General features: G+C 43.0%; 2 protein-coding genes across 2 annotated transcripts in view; both read right to left on the reverse strand.

The window, feature by feature from the left end:
- RIOX2 (ribosomal oxygenase 2) overlaps nt 1–2,347 on the reverse strand; it is a 14,741-nt gene extending 12,394 nt beyond the window's left edge. The window contains exon 1 of the mRNA XM_026038549.1: nt 1,915–2,347. Within this exon, the coding sequence (XP_025894334.1) occupies nt 1,915–2,346 (432 nt within the window). The 5' untranslated portion in view covers nt 2,347. The remainder of the gene's footprint in view (nt 1–1,914) is intronic.
- A 9,584-nt stretch (nt 2,348–11,931) lies between these two features.
- The window catches only part of GABRR3 (gamma-aminobutyric acid type A receptor rho3 subunit), a 28,055-nt gene continuing 15,723 nt past the window's right edge, over nt 11,932–24,263 (reverse strand). The window contains exons 3-9 of the mRNA XM_026038556.1: nt 23,909–23,976; nt 22,238–22,461; nt 19,572–19,654; nt 18,121–18,261; nt 15,641–15,793; nt 13,248–13,444; nt 11,932–12,234 (exon numbers count right to left, since the gene is read on the reverse strand). Of these exons, the coding sequence (XP_025894341.1) occupies nt 11,932–12,234; nt 13,248–13,444; nt 15,641–15,793; nt 18,121–18,261; nt 19,572–19,654; nt 22,238–22,461; nt 23,909–23,976 (1,169 nt within the window). The remainder of the gene's footprint in view (nt 12,235–13,247; nt 13,445–15,640; nt 15,794–18,120; nt 18,262–19,571; nt 19,655–22,237; nt 22,462–23,908; nt 23,977–24,263) is intronic.

A 24,263-nucleotide genomic window follows, 5' to 3' on the forward strand; every position in this document is an offset into this window, starting at 1 on the left:
CCCCAAGTGCAGGACCCTGCACTTGCCCYTGTTGAACCTCATGAGGTTTCTCACCGCCCAGTCCTCCAGTCTGTCCAGGTCCCTCTGGATGGCAGCACAGCCCTCAGGGCTATCAGCTACTCCTCCCAGTTTGGTATCGTCGGCAAACTTGCTGACGGAGCACTCCAGCCCTTCATCCAGGTCGTTAATGAATAAGTTGAACAGGACCAGTCCGAGAACTGACCCCTGGGGGACACCACTAAGTACAGGCCTCCAACTGGACTCCGCACCATTGACAACCACTCTCTGCACCCTGCCATCGAGCCAATTCCTAATCCACCTCCCCGTCCACTCATCTATCCCACACCTTCGGAGCTTGCCCAGGAGGATGCTGTGAGGGACAGTGTCAAAAGCCTTGCTCAAATCCAGATAGACGACATCCACCGCTCTGCCCTCATCTATCCAGCTAGATATTCCTTCGTAGAAGGTGATCAGGTTAGTCAAGCAGGATTTCCCCTTGGTGAATCCATGCTGGCTACTCCTGAGCACCTTCTTCTCCTCCATGTGTCTGGAGAGAGCAGCCAGGTCAAGATAGTACAAAGTACCAGAGGAAGAAAAGGGAAGGAAACAAATCATCTCCTTGTTTTCCAAATGCATCTTACTACGGCAAAACATGTTAAGCCATTATTCAGTTCAATAGGGAATGTAAACCAATACTATAATTCCCTGCACATTTCTAAAGAACCTATCTTAAGCCTTGTGCATTGAGCTGTGAAATAGTCACCTCTTTACTATGGCAAGCCCAGCTCCAATAATCTTAACAGACCCGGTGCAGAAGGCAAAAGGCATGAAGCTAAACCCCAACCCTCTCTTGAGCTTGAYTTAGAAAAAGACTAGCTCACACACAGCGCAGCTGATGACGACGGCTGAGCTTGGCACTGCTCCCTGGCCAGACATCCATTTCCTTGTTTTTCATTTTCCTYTCAGAACAGATTTTTCTCATTACATCTCTGAATTTCACTTCCAAAACATGTTTGTTTATTAAYGGTTGGGCATGTTCAAGAACAACCTTCGCTCATCCACATCTAACACGTGACAGATGCACTGAAGGCCTGGCTCTCATAGCAGCAGATGCAAAACCACCAGGGCTGCGTCAAGTGCAACTTCAGCACAACTCACACACACTCTGCCCCAGCTCTCTATTTCAGCATAAACCCTGCACTATTTCCACTTCAAAGCTGAAGCCCCTGCCACTGGACACTGYAGCTACCCTTGAACAGAGCTACACTTGCCCACGATACTCTTCTTGGGATGCAGATGTACGTCTGGGATGTGAGGGACCACCACATTGTGGCTGAATTGTGTTCCCACCACAGTGGACAATTTGCAAATCCAGTCCAATTTGCAAATGAGCCCTTTCCACAACTGTACAGACAGCACTGCCTCATTCTCATTACACAAGGACTACTGAAGCACTTCACAGCCAATGCTCCTACAAGCCCAGGGAATATCTTGGAAATACTTTGTGCAGTATCACACCTGGCTTTGCACTCAGGGAAAGTGGTATAAAAGCTTGTATTTGCATGAGGGAACAAAACAAAATGGGCTAGTAGGGTTAATTTGAGCAGACACTGGGGGCTACTTATCAACTTAATCTATTTTCCTAGTTATATGTGACAAAGCATTTTTTAATACTTAATTTTATAGCACTAGTCATATTTTGCACCTGTGGCAGAGCACTGAAAAATGGAGCGTAGATGTATGAACCCTGTTTTGATCTACACAGTTCAAACCCAGGTTTCAGCAGGTCACTGATGTCCACTCTCTCTCCTGAGCTTACTGGAGGCAGAGATGAAGCCAAGTCTGCCAWGACTCAAGCCAAACAATGTTACACACATGCACTCTCTATATTCTAAAATGATGAAATGAGCCAACCTTAAATCTTTGAGGCTGATGAAACTGTATTGTTGCCTTTTTCTGGTCAAAGTCCTTCTTCAGCTGCATGTAATTCACTTTGCCTTCTTTATTTAAAACTTTCTTTTTTCCATTCACACATCTGCAGATATTAATATCTTGGCCATAGCACAGCCCCTGGCAGCACAGTTCCTTCAGGTCAGACAGCTGGAACAGAGACTGGTAGTAAGCAGCCAGCAGCGGGTCATTTCTCTGAACAAGCAGTGGCTTTTGCTCCCAGTACTCCCTGAAAAACACCTCTTCTTTGATGGGAGCGATCAAGCTTCTGAAGAGGCTCTCTGGGCTCTCATAATTCATAAGCGATGGAGAAGCAGCTCCTTCCACCTTGGCTCGTTTACACTGTTCCTGCATCTCCTTTCCCATTTCAGTACGCTTCCCTCCTTTCTTAGGCATGTTCCTGTTTGAGAGGAGAGAAAAACACAACCATCAGCTTGCAACACAACCTCAGGAGCTCGCAGGCCCAGGGCAGCCCCTGCTGCCTTGGCTAGATGGGGACAAGGACCACGCAAGGACCAGGAGCAGYTCTGCTGTAAAATGCTCACGCGTGTCTTGCACTACTCACTCCATGCAGTAAGAAAGGCCCCAATGGGCCCCCATTTCTCATGACAAGATGACCATGAGGCAGCAGTGTGCCCTGGTCGCCAAGAAGGGCAACGGGATCCTGGGGTGCATTAAGAAGAGCGTCTCCAGCAGGTCGAGGGAGGTGATTGTCCCCCTATACACAGCCCTGGTGAGGCCACATCTGGAGCACTGTGTCCAGTTCTGGGCTCCCCAGCACAAGAGGGATGTGGAGCTGCTGGAGAGAGTCCAGCGCAGGGCTACCAGGATGATCAGGGGCCTGGAACATCTGCCCTATGAGCAAAGGCTGAGGGAGCTGGGYCTGTTCAGCCTGGAGAAGAGGAGGCTGAGGGGGGACCTGATCAGCGTGTAYAAATACCTCAAGGGAGGCAGTGAGGAGGAGGGGSCGGCCTCTTTTCAGTGGTGGSCAGSGAYAGGACTAGAGGAAACGGCCACAAGCTGAGGCACCAAAAGTTCCACAGGAACTTAAGGAARMATTTCAGTGAGGGTGACAGAGCCCTGGMACAGRCTGCCCAGGGAGGTTGTGGAGTCTCCTTCTTTGGAGATCTTCCAAACCCACTTGGATGCAGCCCTGTGCCCCGTGCTCTGGGTGTCCCTGTGTGTGCAGGGGGGTTGGACTAGATGACCTCTGAGGCCCCTTCCAACCTTAACCATTCTGTGATTCTGTGATTCTCCAAAGATCTTTGCTGGAAGCTCTTGCTCACAGAAGTCCCAATCTCGCAGCTGGGTTTATGCTAAAGAACACATGATGAAACAAAAAATACACTACAAAGCCTTATAAAGGCAGGAATCCACACACAGACACAGACCAGGGGTGGCAAAAGGCCTTAGGGAATCCTTCTTCTGCAGGAATAGCTGCAGATCCCTAAAGATTAAGATTTTAATTACAAGATTTAATGTTAACATGACGGGAAAGGGTAAGGCCACAAGCAGAAACTGGCACTCTATTCTGCTTCCTAGAAATGTACTGAAAGCAGAGAAAAGCACAAGTCTTCCAGATGATATTCCAGCAGCAGCCAGCTGGGGGAGGACGTGCAGTATTTCAGGTGCAGGACCCCAGCAGTTAAAAAGGTGGAGGGCTGCAAAGGGGGTGGGGAGGTTAAGGAAAGCACACCTTTCCATCTGTCTTACATATTGTAAACTGTCTTTTTCAGGCCTTTTAAATAAATACATGTTTAGAATTTATGCATTCATCAAACAAATGCTTCAGAGACTTATTTATTGTTATATAAAATCACTCCGCTTCATTAAGGGCACTAAYATCCAGCAGGAGCTGTATCTCAGACCGCAACCAACACATGTCCTTGGCGTTAGCACGGCACACTCTGGGAGCACCAACRTTCACCTCAAACAGGGCAGCTGTTAGTGCACGAGCCACGCCAGGGCAAAGCAACTGACAGGGTAACTTGTACCCTGCAACCGTGCAGTAATTCCGGACCTACCAACCTACCAAATGTTTGTAGGTAGGTAGGTTTGGTACCCACCTGCCAAACGAGCAATAACGAAGATACCGTGATGAGGAAGCCCTCACACTAGTGCAACAGSGTACAGTAAAGGCTACACAAGGTGGCAACGGGTAAAGAAACACAGGGAAAGGGCATGAAAACTGGGATGACAAGTGAAAGAGCAGGTCACTGTGAGGGAATGGGCAGGAGTGGTAACAGCAGCTTTTCCAAGGCACAGAAAGGCCCAGAGCAGACCCTCCTGCAGTGGGGCATTGTCAGGAATATTAGACAAGGGCACCTGCTTAAGGTCTCAGATCCTGGGAACAGTTTTAGGCTGCATCATTTGGCACTGCTGCACATCCAATGATCCTCATCGTAGAGGGACACACAAGCTCGGCCTCTGTTGGGATCTCCACAGCGTATTCTGGATGGCCAGAACTGGTAAAACCAAAGTTATGGAAGACAGGTCTTCACTCTTCCATAATTTTTAATCCCTTCTGTTGATTTATATAACTATACCAAAACCTACAAAATCATAAGGTGGTGTTTCCACCTCTGCAAATCACTCAGACTTTGGGGCTTCTGTAGAATCATTCTTTCATCAGAGTGCAGACATTTTATTTTACGGACATCCCCAAGTGCCAAGAGCACGTATGCAACTAAACCTGAATTGCCAGTTCYGAATCATACACCCACATCCACCGTATCAGCCTCTCAGCTCACTTGTGCAGTATCTAACAAAGTTAAAAGCACGGATGTACAATTCGGGCACTGGTGTTTCATTTAAAAACATGCAATTCTACAGTGCTTYGTTACTTTATCAGAGCAAGCGAGCAAAAAATGTGAACGCACTGGGCCAGCCTGCAGGTGCTTCTGCTTCAGCCAGAAAGGCCTGCATCACGTCAGTATTGCTGCATGCCACAAGTTTAGGCCTCTGTGCCCAAGGCAGGGAACCGCCGAGACTCTGCCCCCTCCAGAGCAGCAGGGAACAGGAATGGCCACAGCTGCTCCTCACACCACGTGTGCGCTGCCGCTTCCCCGCCACTGCAGCACCGAACACGGTATTATTTACATTTGGTCCAGAAGGWGAAAAAACAGGGAAAAAAACAAGCTCAAGCGCCAGCAGCAAGGAATACGCAGGGGCGTCTTTGCTGCGCCGCACGGCGGGACCAGCCCGGGCACGAGGGGCATGGCGCGCAGCAGCACCAGCAGCAGCAGCCAGCGTGTCCCGCACACGCAGCGCCGGCGGCGCCCCGGGACGCGGCTCCGAGTCCCGCGGGGACCCTGTGCCCGGCTGGGAGCCGCCAGGCCCCRCGCCCGCCTCCCTGGCCCTGCCGGTGCGGGCGCCGCCGCCTTCCCCGCGCGCCTGCGGTGGCACCCGTGACTCCCGGGGCGCCTTCCCCCGCGTCCCGCACTGCCGTTGGCCGCCTCCAACCGCCGCCAACGGCCGCGCCGGGCTCCCCACGCGCTCCTCTTCCCGCGGCACTCACCCAGCAGCCCTGCGCAGCCAGGGGCGGAGCGGGGAGAGCGGCCGACGGGAAATGGCGGCGGCGCAGRCCCGGCCGCGGATCACGGCGGGAGCCGAGGGAAGAGGCCTCAGGGAAGCGCTGCCCTCGGTCCCTGGTGCTGAGCGAGCGCTCGGGCCGCAGGAATAAACGGGAATAGAGTGTCAAGAGGGAATGGTGTTGGCTGATGCGGTGTCAGCCACTGCCCAGCCCTTGTCCTGTGCAATTCAATACCGTTTAACCTAGCGCAGTAAAGCGACAGGGTTTTTACCCCAAACATACAGAAGTTCTCTGCAACTGTCATCTCAAAACGTAATCCGCTCCCAAGTTGTTTCTTTGTCCTAGTTCCAAGTTATTGTGTGTATACRAGAGAGAAAAAATATACTCGTTCTGCGAAACCATAAGGAAATAAAATGATAGTATTTCCCCTCTAGAGTTATTACATGAATTTAATTATCACATAAAACATCCTCTTGTTATTTGTTTAAAGTTTTTCTGTGCATAATAAGCAATAAAATATCTAGTTTTTAGCTTTATTTTATTTTATTTTATTTTATTTTATTTTATTTTATTTTATTTTATTTTATTTTTCCTGGACCAAAGCCTTGTTCCAGAACCCCTCCATCAGACTTACTTACCTAGAAATCTTCAGCAGCCTCATCGCAGACATGAAAACTGCCAGAAATATTTTTATATCCCTTTGTGCAGAAAATCTCCCTGGAAGGAAGAATATCCACAAAGGTGACAGAGGAGCCTTTACATTTAAGGGAGCTAYCCCACGTTTTTCAGCTAATGAGTGGGACAAAGGAGCGTATGCAGCGGGGTGGACTGAGCAGGGCCAAGAGTGAGTGAGTAGTGAGACCAAGGAACATGTGCAACAAGTTGGGGGSCTTTGCAAAGGARGGAATTGCTCCCCATTCTCTGGCAAGGGGGACAAAGGAGTCATCTGATCTCAGGTAGGAACAGATGGAAGGAGGCAGGGAGCCACAAGTGGGGGCTCCTCTGGGATCCTTCCACCATCCAGGGAGGGCAGACGGGATCAGGGTTGACCGCAATCAACTTTTGGTGATCAACTCCCTTCTATAGCAGCTGGCACCGATGACTGATTGGCTTCCTGAGACTGTCCAGAGACAGACGAGGAGCAGCTCAGGGGGATCCACAAGTAGGACCAAGGAGGTCTTCAAGTAGTCCAATGGACAGGACTACATCTGATGGAAAGGACAACTAGGTATCACTAAGTCCAATGGAAAGGACCAGGTCTGACAGAAAGGAGCACTGAAATCTCWCCAGTGACTATTATGGGGGAATGGAGAGCAAAATGACCATGACATCCGAGGGATGCCCAGGGAGGGCAGTAAAGAGAAGGTGAAGGAGGATATTGGCAGAAGGAGTGGTGACTCCCACTTAACCCCATGGGGAGAATGTTGAGGTTTTGGGGTAGCCTGCACATTCCTCCAGAAATACAATCAGTGAATCAGGGGGATCTGCAGGTAGGACCAGGGGGGTCCTCAAGTAGTCCGATGGAAAAGACTACTGGGTCTGATGGAAAGCACTAGGTCCGATGGAAAGAAGCACTAGGCCAAAATACACATTACCAGGGGGATTTAGGTGGCCCCCTCTAGGGTTGGATAACAGTCATAGTCTTTSTGAATTTTTATGAATGTGTCTCAGTAATACTGAGAAGGGTCCCATCGAGAAAGAATGTGGGTCAGTATGGCTAAGTGCAACACCTAGGGGAATCTAGGTAACAAAAGGGAGAGGAGAAAAAGGGAAAAAGGTGGAGAAAAATGGACCTTCCCCCATCTAATCATCAAAACCCATCAGGAGCTGCTGCTCCTGCTCCCTCCYCTGCACCTCCTGCTTCTAGTAATTGTGAAAAAGAGGAAGAATGGGGCATTTTGTTCCGTTCAAAAACAARAAAATGAATCCAACACAAGGCACCAAAAGCAAATGCCTCTGTGACTGGTTCGGCTGGGAGGTCAGGACAAGGGATTTGATTTTGTGATTGTGCCCCCGACTACCCTATATAAGGGGATTAAAGAAAGAACTGCCCCCTTGTATAGAAGTTAGGAAAAAGATATATGAATATCTAGGACATGCACATTACACTTGGAAGGACTGGGATTTTCTTTTGCGAAAAGAGGATGATATTGCAAAAAGCTTGTCTATTATGGGAGGGCAGGCAGCTGTAGGTGGCTCAAAATGCAATCGATGGTGGATGGTATGATTCCAACAGGAGATCCCCATTGGTATCCAGATGTTTGAGTCAGTTTAGCCAGCCTTTGGGATTAGCGAGCATACATAATCAGACCATTAAATTGGCAGTCCCCAGAATTTATAATCTGTCCAAGGCTATATCCCTGGAGCAGGAAAAGGATGAGAGCCCCTCTCATTGGTTGGAAAGAACCAGAATGCTTTGAGGAAACGGGGAATTGGACCCTGAGGGACCAGCCTTTGACACATTACCCAAAAGGAGAGCAACTGTCAAAAGGCTGCTTGGTTATCCAAGTGGGAAGTGGAAGTGAGGAGCAGGTGCTTCTTATCCTGCTGTTATTAGTRGATGGGGGTAATAAATTTGAGATCTTCTTTTTGTCTCAAATTGTAATTGCAATCTCCTGCTGGGAAAGGATTTGAAGGCTAAATTGGGAATGCAAATCCATATTGAAAGGGATGATAAGGAAACAATCACCAGAAGGTGGAAGGATCCCAGACAAGTTCCCAGTTATGTGGAAAAATCTCACTGTCCAGAACTAGAACCGAATGTCCACAAAGGAGACAGACAGAGAAGTCCTACAACTTTATTCGAATGAAGGCAGAGCCCACCAGCATAGCCCTGTGGGGTCTCTCAAGTTGCTGGCGCACACAGCCCCTTTCATCCAAATTTCCCGGATGAGGTAGCCCACTCATTTTCCCCATTGGCCAATTGTGTTGAATAAATGAAGTGGCAAAATATAATAGGCAGACATAGCGGGAGGAGGAAAGAAAGGAAACATTGTTCATCCTGTTCTGTTGTCCTTGTTTTACCACCTGAAGCACTTGGGTCATCATCTGACCAGACTGAAGAATCACAGCCACCTGAGTAAACAACATGTGGATTTGTTATTCAGGAGAGAAAGTTTTGCAATGAATGAAACTAAGGCTATTTGAATTGTACAAAAGTGCAGAAATTAATAAATTTTGCATTGCTCTATTAAGATTTCTTTCAGAAGAAAAAGTAAGATATGCTGTACTTCCTAATTCTGAGTCATTATTCATCATGACTTCACCCAGTGTTCAAGATACATTGCAGAATGTATTGGAATTATTAATATCTTAGTGTAAATTCTCACCCTTTCTTGGGAGTTGGGCTTTTTTTTTTTGTTTTTTTTTTTTTTTTTTTTTTTGTACCTCTGTGAAGAACAATTCACTGGCATGAAATTTTGCTTACTTCTTCCATTAAAATTGTAACTCTGTAAAGAATGAAGCAGTTCTCCAGACCTGAACACCTTATCACTTACAGGATGTTTTAATACAGCTAGGTGTAGCAGCAGATGCTAAAAATAAGGAGGCCACAGGCTGCACTTACCTGGTCATAGAAGTCATTACAAGCTGCTATTTCTGTTCCCAAAGTCCACCAAGTACTTTTGGCATGACTGTATGCATGGTCCTAGGATGAATACTCAAGCAACAAGCATGCATTTACACAATGGCTGTGATGTTGTAACTTTGAGTAAATGCTGCAATGGAGTAAAACTTGTACAGTCGAGTGGTTGCAGAAGTAGTTACAAATCACTGAATGGGAAATACTTGTGAATACTTTTCTTAAGACGTTTATGCTGGTCTGCCAAGGCAAATTGATTAAAAATACTTATTACTGTCCTCTTCTAGAAAATAACTCTTTTCAGAAGTTGGTATTATGTGATGGTTAGTCAGTTAATCCTTAGGAAGTGCTCCAAACAAGAATTACAGTATTAAAGTACTAATTGTTATTATTTACTATTTTTACAAACAATGCATTTGCGAAACATAACTATTCCCAATATCACCTCTTTCACTGCACTAAGAAGACTGAAATTACAGACTTCCTTGTAAAAGTATTTGACAAGTTTTGTCCTCAGAACGTGCAATCTCCTTCATTGACGTAATAAAWCCTTTCTATGGAGTATTTTTCCTGGGGAAAGCACTTTGCCAACAATTACACTTCCATTTTATGATGGATTGTGAAAAATTGTTTCCTCCGTCAAAGAAAATTGGACAGCTTTCGGGACAAACTAGTCTAACCCAGGCACCTCTATCGCACACGTGCAGAAAGCAAATGCAGGCATCACCCTCCTTTCCCCTACACTTCCACTGGTGGGCTTGCTTGCTTGGCAGCCTACACTGAGTTAGGGCACTCAGCGCTGTGGAGCTGCTGCCTCTAAACATCCTTTAAGACTTTTGGAAGAGAGAAAATATTTATATCAAGAAACCACCTGGGTATTCTTTCAGTTGGAGCCTGAGGATTCATTTTTGGCTTACTGAAAGTGAGATAAAAGTTGGTATGTTCAAGCAAGGGTGTTACATCAGTTCATGTGAAGTGTTCAGGGGACATGTTGCACATGGGATCTTCTCTGGCAAGCTGGAATATGTGTGCAGGATGTTTCCATAATGACGGTGCAGCCATAAGAATGCCCTGGTGGGGGGTTTGTCCGTAACACATCTGCTCGGCTTGATGTCTGCTGTGCCGTTGCCAAAGCTCTGTGTGTCCTTTGGCTTTATGTTCCCAGAATTGTCATTCCTGGTACAGTTCTGCTTTCCATGATAGGGTTCCCTGGAATAGTATCAAAGCCGTCTTAGCTCTGATCATTTGTTTGGCAGTGAATTGGCTGCCAAAGTGCCCACTCCATCAGATTTCAATCACCCAGCAATGTGTCGTCGTCAGCTTTTCCAGCTCTGTAATTGAGATTTCACAAATGCTGCTTTTCAAAAGAGTAACAGACATCACCATGCTATGAATAAACAATATTGGAATAGGAAAATCATGCAAGCCAGAGAGTGATTCAGGCTTCCAAATTTATTCTCATTTCCTCATTTTAACTGAGCAGTGCCCAAGCATTTACCTCTTGATATTTTCTGCCAACACAAATTATCATGTTGAACTCACTTGGTTAAATTTTAGCTCACTTCATTAAATGATAGATAAAACCAAGAAATTTCAGTCGAAAAAGGCTCCACATTTGGGCAAGTCACAAAACTAATCTTCATTCTTTCCTGGAGCTGTGAACATTTCTTGTACCCGTGAATGTCCTTAATTCAACCTCTTTAGSCTGACCCTAAGGATACACCCAGGCAAGGTTCCTCGGGGGCTGACAGGATTGCTATGAATGGCTCTGTTTCAGCACAGCTGCTTCCCTTCATTTCCTRTGTGCCTCTGGTCTCACTGTGGTATCTTTATCTGTGATGAGAATCTGTGCTGCAAGCAGGCATGCGGAGCTCGTTTTGTCTGTCTCCAAAAGGCAAAGGTGGGACAGAGCCCCAAGCTTGTGCATGCAATATAGGAGCCAGATTCTGCTAAAGGCATTGGTTGGTTTCCGTGACAAAGTTGTCTGAAATTTCTGCCTCAAAGCCTGTGTTTTTGAAATGAACACTTATGCAGAAAGCAGGTGATGCCAGTAGGTCTGTGCGTGACGTGAGGGGCCTGCCTTGTGCAGATGCTGTTCATCTCCCTGGAAGATTGCTAGTCCTAGCTCTAGGACACTAAGTGCCTTGTGTCTGGGATGTTATTCCTGTGGTACCTTCAGGGATCGGTGATCTAAGATGGAAGCTCTTCCTAGTGGTCCTGGGAAAGTCAGGGACAGCCAGCAGGGCCAGGGGTTCTTCTGCAGCTTTAATAATGCACYATGTACAGATCTCCATCACGTTTGCTTTGTGCTTTCTGCGGGTCCCTAATCCATTGCTTAGTTCAAACACTTCACCTGTAGTTAACATCCAAGCACAAAGGCTACTGAGATGTGTACAGGTTGCCTAGCAGAATTAAAATACACTATGYGAAATCCGGGTAAGAGCTATTCAGAGGCAATCCATGCTGACTGCATACTAAAACGAACCACAAGCTGAGAACAAACAGAGCGCCTGATTAAACAGAAATGGTTGGAGTGGAGATGGAGGCTGGATAACACGAGCTGGGAGCTGCTGCCTGTTTAGGTGTGTGATAGAGGGCCCCCGTAGTGTGCACACTGCCTCTACGCTCGTGCTGCAGTACATGTGCATTAGCTTACCCACAGTGAAGCACTGTGTGATCCCGCTGAAAAAGAAACCAGGCTCAGGAGCGATTTTTGTTAACAGCTTTCCTGCTAACCGAAACAATATTCCCTCTTTGACACTGCCATTTCAGAAACTCGTAACGTGTTTCTTTATTGCTGTTCCACTGTTTTTGAAATATAATGTTACCTTTGTATGCAAAATAATGTGCAGCCTTTAGTGATTTCTGTTCACATATACAAACCCCAATAAAAAAAGTTGAACACAATGTACACACTGGGAAATATAATCCTGGAGTATGTGTCGATGACATGATTGTTCTGTAAAATAATCCTGCCCACGTTTCCTTTCAGAGATCTCTTCCTCTTGATGCGCGTTGCACTCAGGTTGGGGATGCTGGCTGCCCGTGCCCGAGTCATGTTCTCCTCACAGCGGACTGGGAAAGCAGGCAGGTCCATGTCTGCATCTGTGTCATGATAGCAGCCGTCGAAAGCCATTGCTTGCACGGCGTCGATGCTGTACGTGCCTGAAGCCTGGCAACAAAGAAGAGTTATTCCCTATCTGGTAGAAGCCATATTAACTAAAATAAGAGAAAATCAGCGACGCTTTCTCTTCAAGGTTGCTCCTCATGTTGAGTACAGGGAGAACAGGGCACCCCACAATATGCATCTAGCTTTAGATGCTGTCATCTGGGGAGCCTGCCCCCTTGTGACATGAGCAAGGAAGGGGATATATGTCATAAACACACTTAGTTTGACTGATTATTGCCAGCTGACTTACATGTGTCCAAGCTTCTCAAACAGAAAAATCAAATTTTGCCTCTCCTGTAGGTCTGTGTTAGAGCTGTGGGAAGTGATTTTGAACATTTCCAAGCGTACTTTTTTGACAGGATTATGAAATCACATGAGCTACATGTGCATCCTTTGTGTGTCTTCCTCTTGTAATATTCAAAAAAAAAAAAAGTTTACATGTGGGGATATTCACTGATGCAAAGGTTTTAAGCACATGTTTTAGAAAAGTCAGGGGAAGTAAATGTTTAACTTGTAAATGTTTCTCCTTCAGGCACACTGTTTTAAAAATGACCGTGTCATTCACCTCATCTTCAGACAAAAAAAGATATCATTAAGCCAATCTGCCTAAATTAATTTGGGAAAGCAGGAAAAAAGAGAAATAGWCTTTTCTCCACAGGAAGCAGGAGGGGATATTTCACCAAGATATTTTAGGTTTCACTTCAGAGAGAGGAAAACACCAGACTATTGGGAATCTCTTGATAAGCAGGTGTTTGAGAAACATAGTGAAGGAGACCTTAGTCAGGGGAAAAATAGACATGTACTCCCTAATTTCTGTCTCAAGAAGAGGAGGAGAGAGAGACGTTCCCAAGATCCCAAGCAGAGTGACACCTTTCCTCCCTTCAGTCAAGAAAGGAAAAGAGAGATATSGGGAGAAGTGACAGAGGTAATTACTGAACAGTTACCACAGTGCTGTATTAGGATTACTGTGCAGCTTCTGTGATGTTTTCTGAAGGCCACAAAACACAGGATTGTACCTTGCCCCTTTTCTTGAGCTGCTTTCTCTCTTCRATTGTGGTGAGATAGTTCACTGCAGCATATTCGATGACAGACAGGAAGACAAAAAGGAAGCTGATCCACAGATATACATCCACRGCCTTTATGTAAGACACTTGAGGCATTGAGGCACTTACTCCGGTGATGATGGTTGACATTGTCAGCACCGTAGTTATACCTGCCAAGCACAAAGGGGACATTATCATAGCACCACCAAAGCGGGTCTGTTTAGCTCATTAYGAGTTGCTCGACCTGGTCATATGGCTGACACCACCTTCATCATCCTCATCCAGGCTCTGGAAAGCGGAGTGAACCAAGTCTGCTTGGGGAGAACCAAGCCTGCTACAGTGGGGAAAGGGGAAGGATTCTTCCCTCACTTCACAGGGCCTGAGGCTCTGCAAGGTACCTTTCTAGTTCCTGCACTTCCCTAAAGTTCTTCCCAATTTCTTCTCCAATGGTACTTCCTGGAAACAACATTGTTTTGTTCTCATATGTTTCTGTCATAGTTCCTTGGTTTTCTGAAAACATTCCAGCACAAAAGGCTGAATTAATCAAAAGTAAGATAGGTTATTTTCATTGGCATGCATGTGTCCAGAATTACACCCTCATCTTTCCAAATTCTCCTCTTATGTGTGCCTATTCCCCTCATTTTTGTTGTCTGTTTAAGATTTCTACTTTTGTCCTATCTTAAAAACAGANNNNACAAAATTGATTTTAAAGGCATAAAATAGTTTTGAAATCCCAAAAGGGAAAACATGCAAGCAACATCCCTATATCACAGCACTGTATGATGGCATAGCTTTTACATCACATCTCAGTATTGACTTTCGTCAGTCCTAGTTCAAGATCACTGAATAAATCAGAATTTTTGCTTTTCTTCTCTTTGCRCTGCAAGGTCCTAAGGTTAAGGTTATATGTTGGAGTTTGGAAGATACCATAGAAGAGGAAATGTATGCATTAAAAATCTGTATCTTACAGACTTTAATTTTTTTWAAAAAAACTTTCATGTTAACATTGCTGATAAATTATGTACGCGTATGCTGATGAAATGTGTTATTCATAATATGCCTGATATGTAACCTTCCATAGAAATCCATATATAAATTGAGGTGATCAGTAAAACCATTTAGACAGTATTACAAATGACCTACTGAGATTCAGAAGTTTATTTTTAAAAAAATTACAAAAAATTACATTTATTATAAATAAAAAGAATTGGTAGATGTATTTTCAACAGTAGGTAGGAGATATCGTAATTTATTTTTAGAATAACAAACTGATTTATATTCCATGTATTGTGCCAACACAAAGAGATTTGATGTAGCTGTAGACATATTTTTTCTAGATTAATATACCTATAGATTCTAGATTAACATAGCTATAAAGATTAAGAGCTTCCTCAGTACATGCAAGTTTGATTCTTATACAAGGATTCAGGATTCTCAAGGACTGTCTAAGAAATAGACAACTTCTGGGGCTGGTTATCAGCAAGAAGACAGAAAAGGAATTTCATTATTTATTCTTAAACTGGCAGCCTGAAAACTCCTATGCTTTATGGATACATTAGATATCCCAGTGCTTTTCCACCAAATCTTCTGAGAGATACTGAAAAAAAAAGAATAAAAAAATCATTCCAAGCCTATTACCATTAAATTCCCAACAGAAGACAGTCTTTAAATCTTATCAAGTGATTTGTCTCTGATAAAACCAATAATGTTATTAAAAACACACTGTAATTAATTCCTTTTTATCCTGAGCCTGTGGTGCTCAGAATTAAAGCTGTGAGAGCAGCAGGGTGCCCACTTTACTCTTTGTCTTCCACAGCATAAGACATTAGGCAACCAAATCAAACCCAGTATCTGACAAAGAACAGGACAGTTTGGGAAACTGAGTCCAAGGCGGTTGGAAGACAGCAAAAAATTCTGGAGAGAAAGTGAAACACAGAGAATTCTGCACAATATAAAATCAGATAGATAGGTTGTGCTGTGCCTTCTAAGCATCTCTTATGAGCCACAGATTTGGGAAATGCTAAGACTACACATTACTTCTCCGAGAAAGAGAGGTGGGTGGGGGGGACAATCTTTGCATCAAAATAAATAAAGTGCAATTCTACAGCACAAAATTGGAAGAATCACCGCTCCGTGCTGTGTGAGTTGCTTTCTAGCACAGCAAAGTCAATCTGAAGAAATATCTSATTTTCCAAACTTGGAGGTTGACTTCAAGAGTCAGTGGTATGAACAACCAAAGCAATAATAATGTTGTTCAGGCAGTTACCTGATACGTTTACACATGTGTAAATGAGTAGATAAAGTAACTTCAACACCTTTCCTCTCTCCATTCTGTATGTCTCAAAGGATATAAGGTAAAGGTTTACCTAGTGATACCCTGGCAGGAACGGCTCTCCTGTCGATCCAAAATGAAACCCAGGATAGCATCACCATCAGCATGGCTGGGAAATAGGACTGCAGCACAAAGAAGAAAATATGCCTCCGGAGGGCAAAATTTATAAAAAGTCGATTGTACCAACCTATTGAAGAAAGAGAAGAAGGGATGGAGGGAGAAGAGAAGAGGTCAGCATTATTTTTGAATTGTGTTTACCGGCCCTGTCCCCCAGTAGGTCTGGTGTGCCCACATGCCCACACCAATAATAATCAGCGCATACAAAATACTGCCACCACCCTGATTTTATGTAGTGCTTGGTACACTGACATTCATGCAGCATCAAAATACTGCTGCCTTGGGAGTGGAGCATCACAGCTGCCTCAATAAAATACTGTACTCAAAGACAGGAAGGGGGCTGCCTCTGGAGGCTGCTGCCTCTGGAGGCTGCGGATGAGCAGGTACCAAGCACCTTCCCTCCCCTCTGCTCAGCCCAGCACAGCCCAGCAGCAGAGCAAGAGCTGYCACCTGGTGCCACCAGCTCGGCCAGCTCTAGCCAGCAGCGCTGAGTGGAAATGGAAATGCAGCAGCGGAAGCTTTTCCGTGTGCAAGGAGGAGAACAGGAGCCAGAAGAGCTGCCTGTGTAGCACTTGTGTTTTACGCTGCAAATGCAGACACAAATGAGCTCGTGCTGGAAGAGTTACACCATTACAGTTACAACGAGCTGCTTCAAAAAACGAGTGTCCTGATAATCATCCTGTCTGGTCTTAAAYGTATCCTGTGTGGTTTCAGCCATGGAGTGGGCTTTTGTTTTTAAAAATGATTATCTCAAAAGCAGTTTGAAGGTATGGGTCCTTTGGAAACCAAGGAACCCAGAAACCTGCAATGTTTCTTGGCAAAACTCTCTTTAGGAGGCAAAACCTAATGGATTATGTCTGAGTGGTGAATGAGACATTGTCTAGACGTATAGTTCACCAGGATTGACAGGAAAGGATACACAGAACCTGAACATGCAGAGGGCTGTTTTCGCTGCAGCACTTGGGTCTGTTCTGTTGTCCCAGATTCTTCTCCCTGCCATTGGGAGAGGCCTCCCATTAGAGTTGTGCTGCCTGTTCCCTATAACTACTACAGGGTGGCTGGGGGGCTCTTCCACATGTAATCACTTCCTTCCAACAAGAGAAATGAGAAGCAAAGTAAAAGAACAAAAGAAAATGGAACCTGGTGGCTAAAATAAAAACCAAACACCAAAGAAAAGAGCATTTCTGAGAAGTGACTACTCACAAATGGCCGTTTTCTAAACAACAGATGTGGTACCTGCATTTATTCAGGTACTTCCCCGTGGTCCCTGTAACTTAGAAGAGCCTTTGCCCTGCTGAGTCAGCTGATCATTGAAACATCTGCCTGTTAAATCTCAGGCAGTTACACTTTGCAAAATCAAAGGTGCTGTAAAGGTGCCACAGAAAAACTGGGTGTAAGAATGCRCTAAGGTTTCACCATTGTGCACAGGGTTGCATTTGCCTTGCAGAAATGTTCTTGATGAGAAATAGCAAGGTGGAAAGAAGCCATTATGTGAGTTTGCAGAAAACAAATTCAGCAAACAACGGAATTTGGCAGTAGCAAGTGGCATGGTAGCAAGTGTGCCATTTTACCTGGTTAAGAAAAGTATGGTTAGATTATTTATGCAGGGGAATGTTTCAGAATTTATAACTGCATGTACAATGCAAAGAAGATAGATAAATACTTCCTTGCATGGGGATAATAAATTCCTAAGGCTTTGAACAGTTTGCCAGAAAGTGTGGTTCCTCTTCTATAGGGAGGAATAAAAATCCGTCTGGTGCAGGTATCTGTATTTAAAAAATGTAGCACTGACATAAAGGAACTCCTTTTTATAACTTTAGATATAAACATGGCACATTAGGCAAACCATGAATTAGGCCTCAATAGGTTATAAATGCTGTCATGCAGAAATCTTATAGCCACTCATTTKTTAATAATGTTTAGAGATCCCAAAACTAGATTTTAGAAAATGAAACACACTGGGGTTCCTTTTGTTTGCTTTCCAGTAATTGATCCTTCAGGAGTTGCATTTTCAAGTTTTCTATAAACAAGGAGGACCAAAATACTCCTGCAAATCCAGAGGCTTTCAGAGAAATCCCAGGATTTTTCAAGAGCTAGCAACAGCATATATTTAGCTGTTCTGCATGCTCATTTTCTTCAGATTCTTTTTGCCAGATGTTAAACTATAGCTATGATTATGGCATCTTSTTGTAGTATCAAGAGTGTCACATCATAGATAACACAAAAATAATGTAGGAACAGAGAGCCAACAGATCATAGTGACTGTGAGACCTCATTTTAACCAGGAGATCCCTTAAAGGCAGCAAGTCATTTATTAACAACAGATTAAAATGTGAAGGACATTGTGTGTGATTGTGCTACAGTTTTCTCTCTTCTCACGCCAAGGGCTTACTATACCAGTACTGCTGTAAAAAGCTAGTCCACTAGAAGCACTGAATTCTTCAATGAAAAACTGGGACARGGAGATGTGTTCATCTGTGCTCAGAGACTCGTTTCCATGTTTCCAGTATAACATCAAATCATCTTCATTGTACGCATCTGTGAGAAAGCAAAAATTAAAYGATCATTTCCTCTGGAACAGAGCTTCTTCTCTTAGGGAGAGGAGATCACTTAAACAACTTGGGAAAATCACAAAAAGAAACATATTTTTTATCTCAACKTGTCCTTTAGTTGACAATGAAAATATTGCAGAGGCCATTTTCAATCTYGTACTAGTGGGACTCAGTCTTGTGCCCTGCCAGAAGTTTCCCTGACACAGCAGAAAGAGGGACACAGGCAGCTGTGAGTCCCAGTCCTCACAGCTGTCACGCTCAGTGACCCAGGGCACACAGCTCTGGAGCTGCCATGCTAAGCTGCCTGAACACTAGGAGCCTGTTCCCTTTGGCAGAAACCAAACAAAAATCCAGCATCTCAGTTCTGCTCATAATCAGGTTACAAATAAATTTGGAGATAACGAAAATGCTCTGCAAGATAGAATTACCTTTCTCTGTCCTGTTCTGCAACTTCCTATAAAAGGTAGAGTTGCAGTGGAAAAGCAGACATTTCACAGAATCACAGARTGGTTGAGGTYGGAAGGGACGCCTAGAGATCATCTAGTGCAACCCCCTGCTCCAGCAGGGACACCCAGAGCACRGGGCACAGGGTGGCATCCAGGTGGGTTTGGAAGATCTCCAGAGAAGGAGACTCCACARCCTCCCTGGGCAGCCTGTGCCAGGGCTCTGGCACCCTCACAGTGGAGCAGTTCCTCCTCACAGGGAGWTGGAGCTGCCTGTGTTGTAATTTACACCCATTTCCTCTTGTCCTGTCACTGGCCACCRCTGAGAAGAGCTTGGCCCCTTCCTCCCTACATTCCCCCTTCAAGAATTTATACATGTTAATCAGATCCCCTCTCAGCCTTCTCTTCCAGACTAAACAGGCCCAACTCACTCAGTCTCTCCTCATCAGAGAGATGCTCCAGTCCCTTAATCATCTTTGTAGCTCTCTGCTACAATAGTTATATAGTTATTCACTATAACACAACTCTCCCTTTCCATGTTTTCTTGAGATCAAATCCAGACATTGTATTTCAGGTTTAACTTGCATTTTGTCCTCAAGCAAAGCATGTTTTCTGATAGATTTTTTTTTTTTTTTTTAGATTTAGGCCTTGGAATATCAGCTAGTCAGAAAAAAAGGAGTTTCTGTCTTTGTTTTCCAACTTCCCCAAACTGTTCCAAGAACAATCAAAAGCTGGCCATTTTTTTACACACAGGTTAATGGCTGAGGTCACATATTGAAAGCTGTGAAAAACATAATATGAACAAAATGGTGTGCTGGTTAAGAAATGAAGAACAAGTATTAATTAAACTTACAGCTTTCCAGTTCTAAAGAACAGTTCTGAGTGTCCAGAGGAAACCTACTGAAATCCATGAAGCACATTGCAGAAACTGTTATTCTGCAGAAAGGAACAGAAAAACAAATTAAGTGAACATTTTTTTAAACTTCCTCAAGGCTATATAGACATCCTACTGAGAGCCCCAACCAATCTGTGGATTAGAATCTGAATTAGAATTCAATTTTTCTACATTTTTATTTTTTAGACAGTTCTAAAATTGCTTTAGGATAATGAGATAAAACAGCCAGTGAAATAATGTGTGCTTTAAAACATAAACAATCTTTTTTAGTGAGTACATTACCTTCATTTTTTAAGCCCTTCACTGGCCTGGTTCTCCATTAGCTTTTCACATGTTTTGCTTTGAAGGATTACACTTATGAAGATTAACAAGGGAAGCTGACATTTCTTGACTGGATTTCTCATAGACTGAAGAAGATACTAAAGATTAGAGCAAATATTATTCTAAATGCTTTTTTTTTTTCCCACAGCTAGAGTGGTTATAGTATTTAATTGCATAAAAAGGTAAACTGTGACTTTTGAAAGTCTGCTCTCCCCTTCAACACCATAGAAATGCTCACAAAACTAAAAATGAAAAGAAGCATTACTTAGCAGAGTCATATTAGATATCCAGAGCCTTGTACCCTAAAATGGTAGAAAATTCAAATTTTGCATTCTACCTGCTTTCCCAGAAACACGAGATAAATGCCTGTGATATTTTACCCAGTAATCAAAAATAAGTCTAAAGGCAGCAATTTAAAATTTAAAATAGTAAACATTGCTAAACTTCCTTTCCCTGTCACAGCTTGCATTTCATATAGTTGCATTGATTTTTCAGAGTTTTGCCTATACTGAATCCTTCACGAATATAAGTAACAAAGACAACACTGGTAATGCAAATGATCTTTGAAAACCCTTGTTTAGTAATCCCACTGTAGCTGACTTTTTCCATGCATGAGATTTTAGTGGGTTGAAATGAAGTTGTGACAATGATACATCTCTAAAATGATACAGAAGACTTCCACAAATGGATGCTGTTTCAATCTTTCAGCTATTGCCTATGAAATGAGAGGCTAGCAAGTCAAATAGTGATTGAAAAAACGAAGACCACTTTAGCAACAAATCTAGATTTTTGTTCTGCTTTGTTTCAGTAAAACCCTGGATGCAGGATGCTGAAGAAATCTGTAGAATATGCAGATTTCTTGCAAATAAGGATTTGGATTATAACCTACCCATTGCATGTAAATCTGGCAATATAAAAAGAGGGTTTTTGTGAGCATCTGATTGTTTAGGAACATAAGCATTAGCAGTCTAGAAACACATTGTTTGACCTTAATCATTTCAAAATGTCAATTTACAGTGTGTGTATTTGCCTCTCTGCCCTGCTTCCTCTGCATTCCGCTCTCCTTTCCCTCACCTCACCTTTTCCCTTCTCTCCACCTCTGTGAGATTCCTTCCCATTTCCTCCTCCCTTCTTTTCRTAATAAGAGCTTGTTATACACAATTTCTTATTATTAATCTTGAGGATACCTTATCCTTCCAGCAAGCTGACAGAATGTATTTGCTCACGTTATGTCTGTTCACCACTGTTCCTTCCTTCCTCCATAAATGTCATACTCCTTGTGTTTCTCTAAGCCTTGGTGTATTTCCTCTGATCGCTTTCTTCCATGACGCATGGAAATGATTATAATAATAAAATATAAAGTAGTTCATTTCATAGTTTCTGATTGTATTTTTTTTGTATATGATTCATAAGCATGATTTAATTTATGAATCTCTTGTTGGAAATTTATTGCCAAGCAAAAAAAAAAATCAAGTGCTTGCATAGACCTTTGAACTATTCAGGTTAGATGAAATGCCATTTCTGTGCACAAGTATAATTARTGACAAACTAGAGAACTGGGATTCCCACAATACATGAGCCTCAGGCTGACCTTGGGGGGAAAAATCCTCATTAAAACCTTTTTTTTTTTTCACAGTATCCAAATCTGCTCAATAAGGAAAGCAATAGCATATAGCTAAGAGGGAAGAACACGTTTAATGACCTTGCTGTGCCAGTTCTGGAACTGCTGCTTCACTTTCCGGTTCCTTGTAGTCACTCAATGTGCCTCTCTAAAACTGCTGGTATCAAGACCAATAATTGCTCTCTGTGCCTACTTGGAGCCTTGATTAATATACATAGTATGTTCACAAATATGTCAGGTTAAAAATAGCCAGGATAAGTTTAAAAGACACTGAAGGGGGGAAAAAAAGGAAAAAAAAAAGTTCTTTACTAATACTTTACTTTTAATTTTGTGTTTTGTTTTACTGTACTCAAAACGACTGCAATATTGCTAAAACCACTGGCAATGAATTTGCTAAACTTCAGTAGTATTTACAACAGGAAAGTTTGTCATCATCCTGCAACTGGAAACCACAAGTGAATGAAAGAATATAATATCTGGTGTCAGTCCTGGATTTATTTTCCTCTGGTAAACTGGGAGTGTGCAGTGGTCATCATTACCCAGTGCCTGACCCCAGGAGATTAATGCCAACCCAATATCAAAATCTTACTTGCTAGGGTTTCCAGTAATTTTTCACTCTACAGACCATGGCTCAACAGTTGCAGTTATGTTGTATTTTCTTATAAAAGGGTGTTGTTCTTACCGTAGACTGAAGAGTACATTGCCATCAGGATAGACTCGGAGCATGACATTTTCCACAGTTGTATCATGGATGAAAGATCTTTTGGAGTGTACAAAAAAAACATCAGGTACCCAGATCTTTTTTATCAGTCTTCCATCAAAAGTCATACTTTTGTTTTTGGTACTAGGAAATGAAAGTCTCTCATCCTTCCAGTAATGTCTGAGATATAAAGTCATTGTGAAGTCCTTTGTTTAATTAAAAATAAAAGAAGATAATGCATATTTTATTCACATACAATAGTAAGCAGTACAAAGCAATCATGTAACCGATCAATTTCTRTTCTGAATAACATTCGAAAAGTTCTCAAAGAGAAGAATCAAAAGCCACTCCATGGGATTAAATATAGGTTGGAGTAACCTTTGAAATTCCTGCTGTTTGACTTACCACTGCTGTTTGAATCTGGGGTTCCTAGCTCCTTTGTRCTGAGACAAAACTCTGAAAGTTTTCAGTGGTCTGATTAGTGAAGTGAAAAAGAAGCTTCAAAGCCAAACAAAGAAGAATGCAAGGGAGATTCGTTTGAAAGTTTTCAAGGGCTCTTTCCAGAATGGACTATGGTTCCTTACAAAGAATATAATTTCTTTTTCATGAGCATTGCATCAATTTGTACAGTCTGTTTATTTGTACATTTTGTAGAAATATTGTATTGCAGGATTTTTAAATWAGTACATTTTTATAAATGAGATAAATTATAAGAAAGAATGCTGTGAATTTCATAACAGTAAATTCAAAATGACAAGAATTATGAATTTTTAGTATCAAAAATTGTTTAAAATACCTTATGATCCTATTTAGAGAAATAACAGGACTGCAAATACACATACGGGAAGAGCTGGAGGTAAACTTCAAAACCAGTTTGAGTTTCTGCACAGACCAATTGCTCTGTGCTATGTAACTCTTGTGTTATTAAGCAGACATTACTTCAGTGCAATACTTGTGAGAAGAACAGTGGGAAGTGACTTGGGCTTTCTGCTGTAAGGTGATTTATGCCCATGCAAGTTCTGCTGGAGTCCAGAAGAACGCAGCAGTTATACTGACAGATCCTATAGTAAGCTGAACACTGGGGCTAGAACTATACTCAATATGATAAGATATTGTAAATGAGATCCCTATTATCAAGTTAATGTGCCCTGTAACTTGGCACTAATGCCTGGGCTACATTTCTTAGTGACGCTCTTGCCTGAGGAATGAACAGCCTGCATTSCACAGCTATTGCAGTGAAGGATCCTAAGATCATTTCAGGAGCTGATTTTTCTACTTCTGTCTGTTATGATCACAGACCTGTGYTAGAAATGATGGGAATATTTCAGCCTGCATAAGTAAAGGAAATCAAAGTACATGAAGCCTGATCTTCAAAAGCACAGAGCACTGAAAAGCCTATGGGACTTAGAATATTTGGTATTTTCAAATCAGAGCCCTATCCACTCTGTTCTGTTCCTTTAGTCCATGGAGGAATTCAGTATGGGCTCTTATGAAGCCCTCATTAATTTAAGAGAGAATTGCTTACATGCCTTAAGGTTTTGTTTTCATCTTCTCATGTTTTCCTCATCTGTACTTTTTCTATATCGTACAGGTAGATGTTATAAGACCCTGAGTTTTTGCTAATATTCTTAATTCCAGTTCTAACCAACTTACCATGTCAACTTCAGATATCCTGTCAATGCTTTCTACCTGCACGTCAATGCCCACAGGGATTGGTGACCCTTCAATGCAACAGAATGAAAGAGTGATGAGAAGCACAAACGCAGATTTTTGAAGGGAAGGCTACATATTAACAACATGACGAGCTCACTCCATTCTAGYATTTACTCTCTACCTAAGTACACAGAATGAGAAAGTTTATGGTAACTCAGCAAAATCTTAGGCTGAAAAGTTGTAGAAATAAGTACAAAATCCTAAGTTATCTCTTTGCAATCAAAGTGGTTGTTATTGGCAGTTTAGAAATGGTGCCAAAGCTAACAAAGTGCATCTATCTTTAATTAATTGAYAC

The sequence above is a fragment of the Nothoprocta perdicaria genome, unplaced genomic scaffold (assembly GCF_003342845.1).
Source record: "Nothoprocta perdicaria isolate Ctin4 unplaced genomic scaffold, notPer1 scaffold_212, whole genome shotgun sequence".
Classification (NCBI taxonomy): domain Eukaryota; kingdom Metazoa; phylum Chordata; class Aves; order Tinamiformes; family Tinamidae; genus Nothoprocta; species Nothoprocta perdicaria.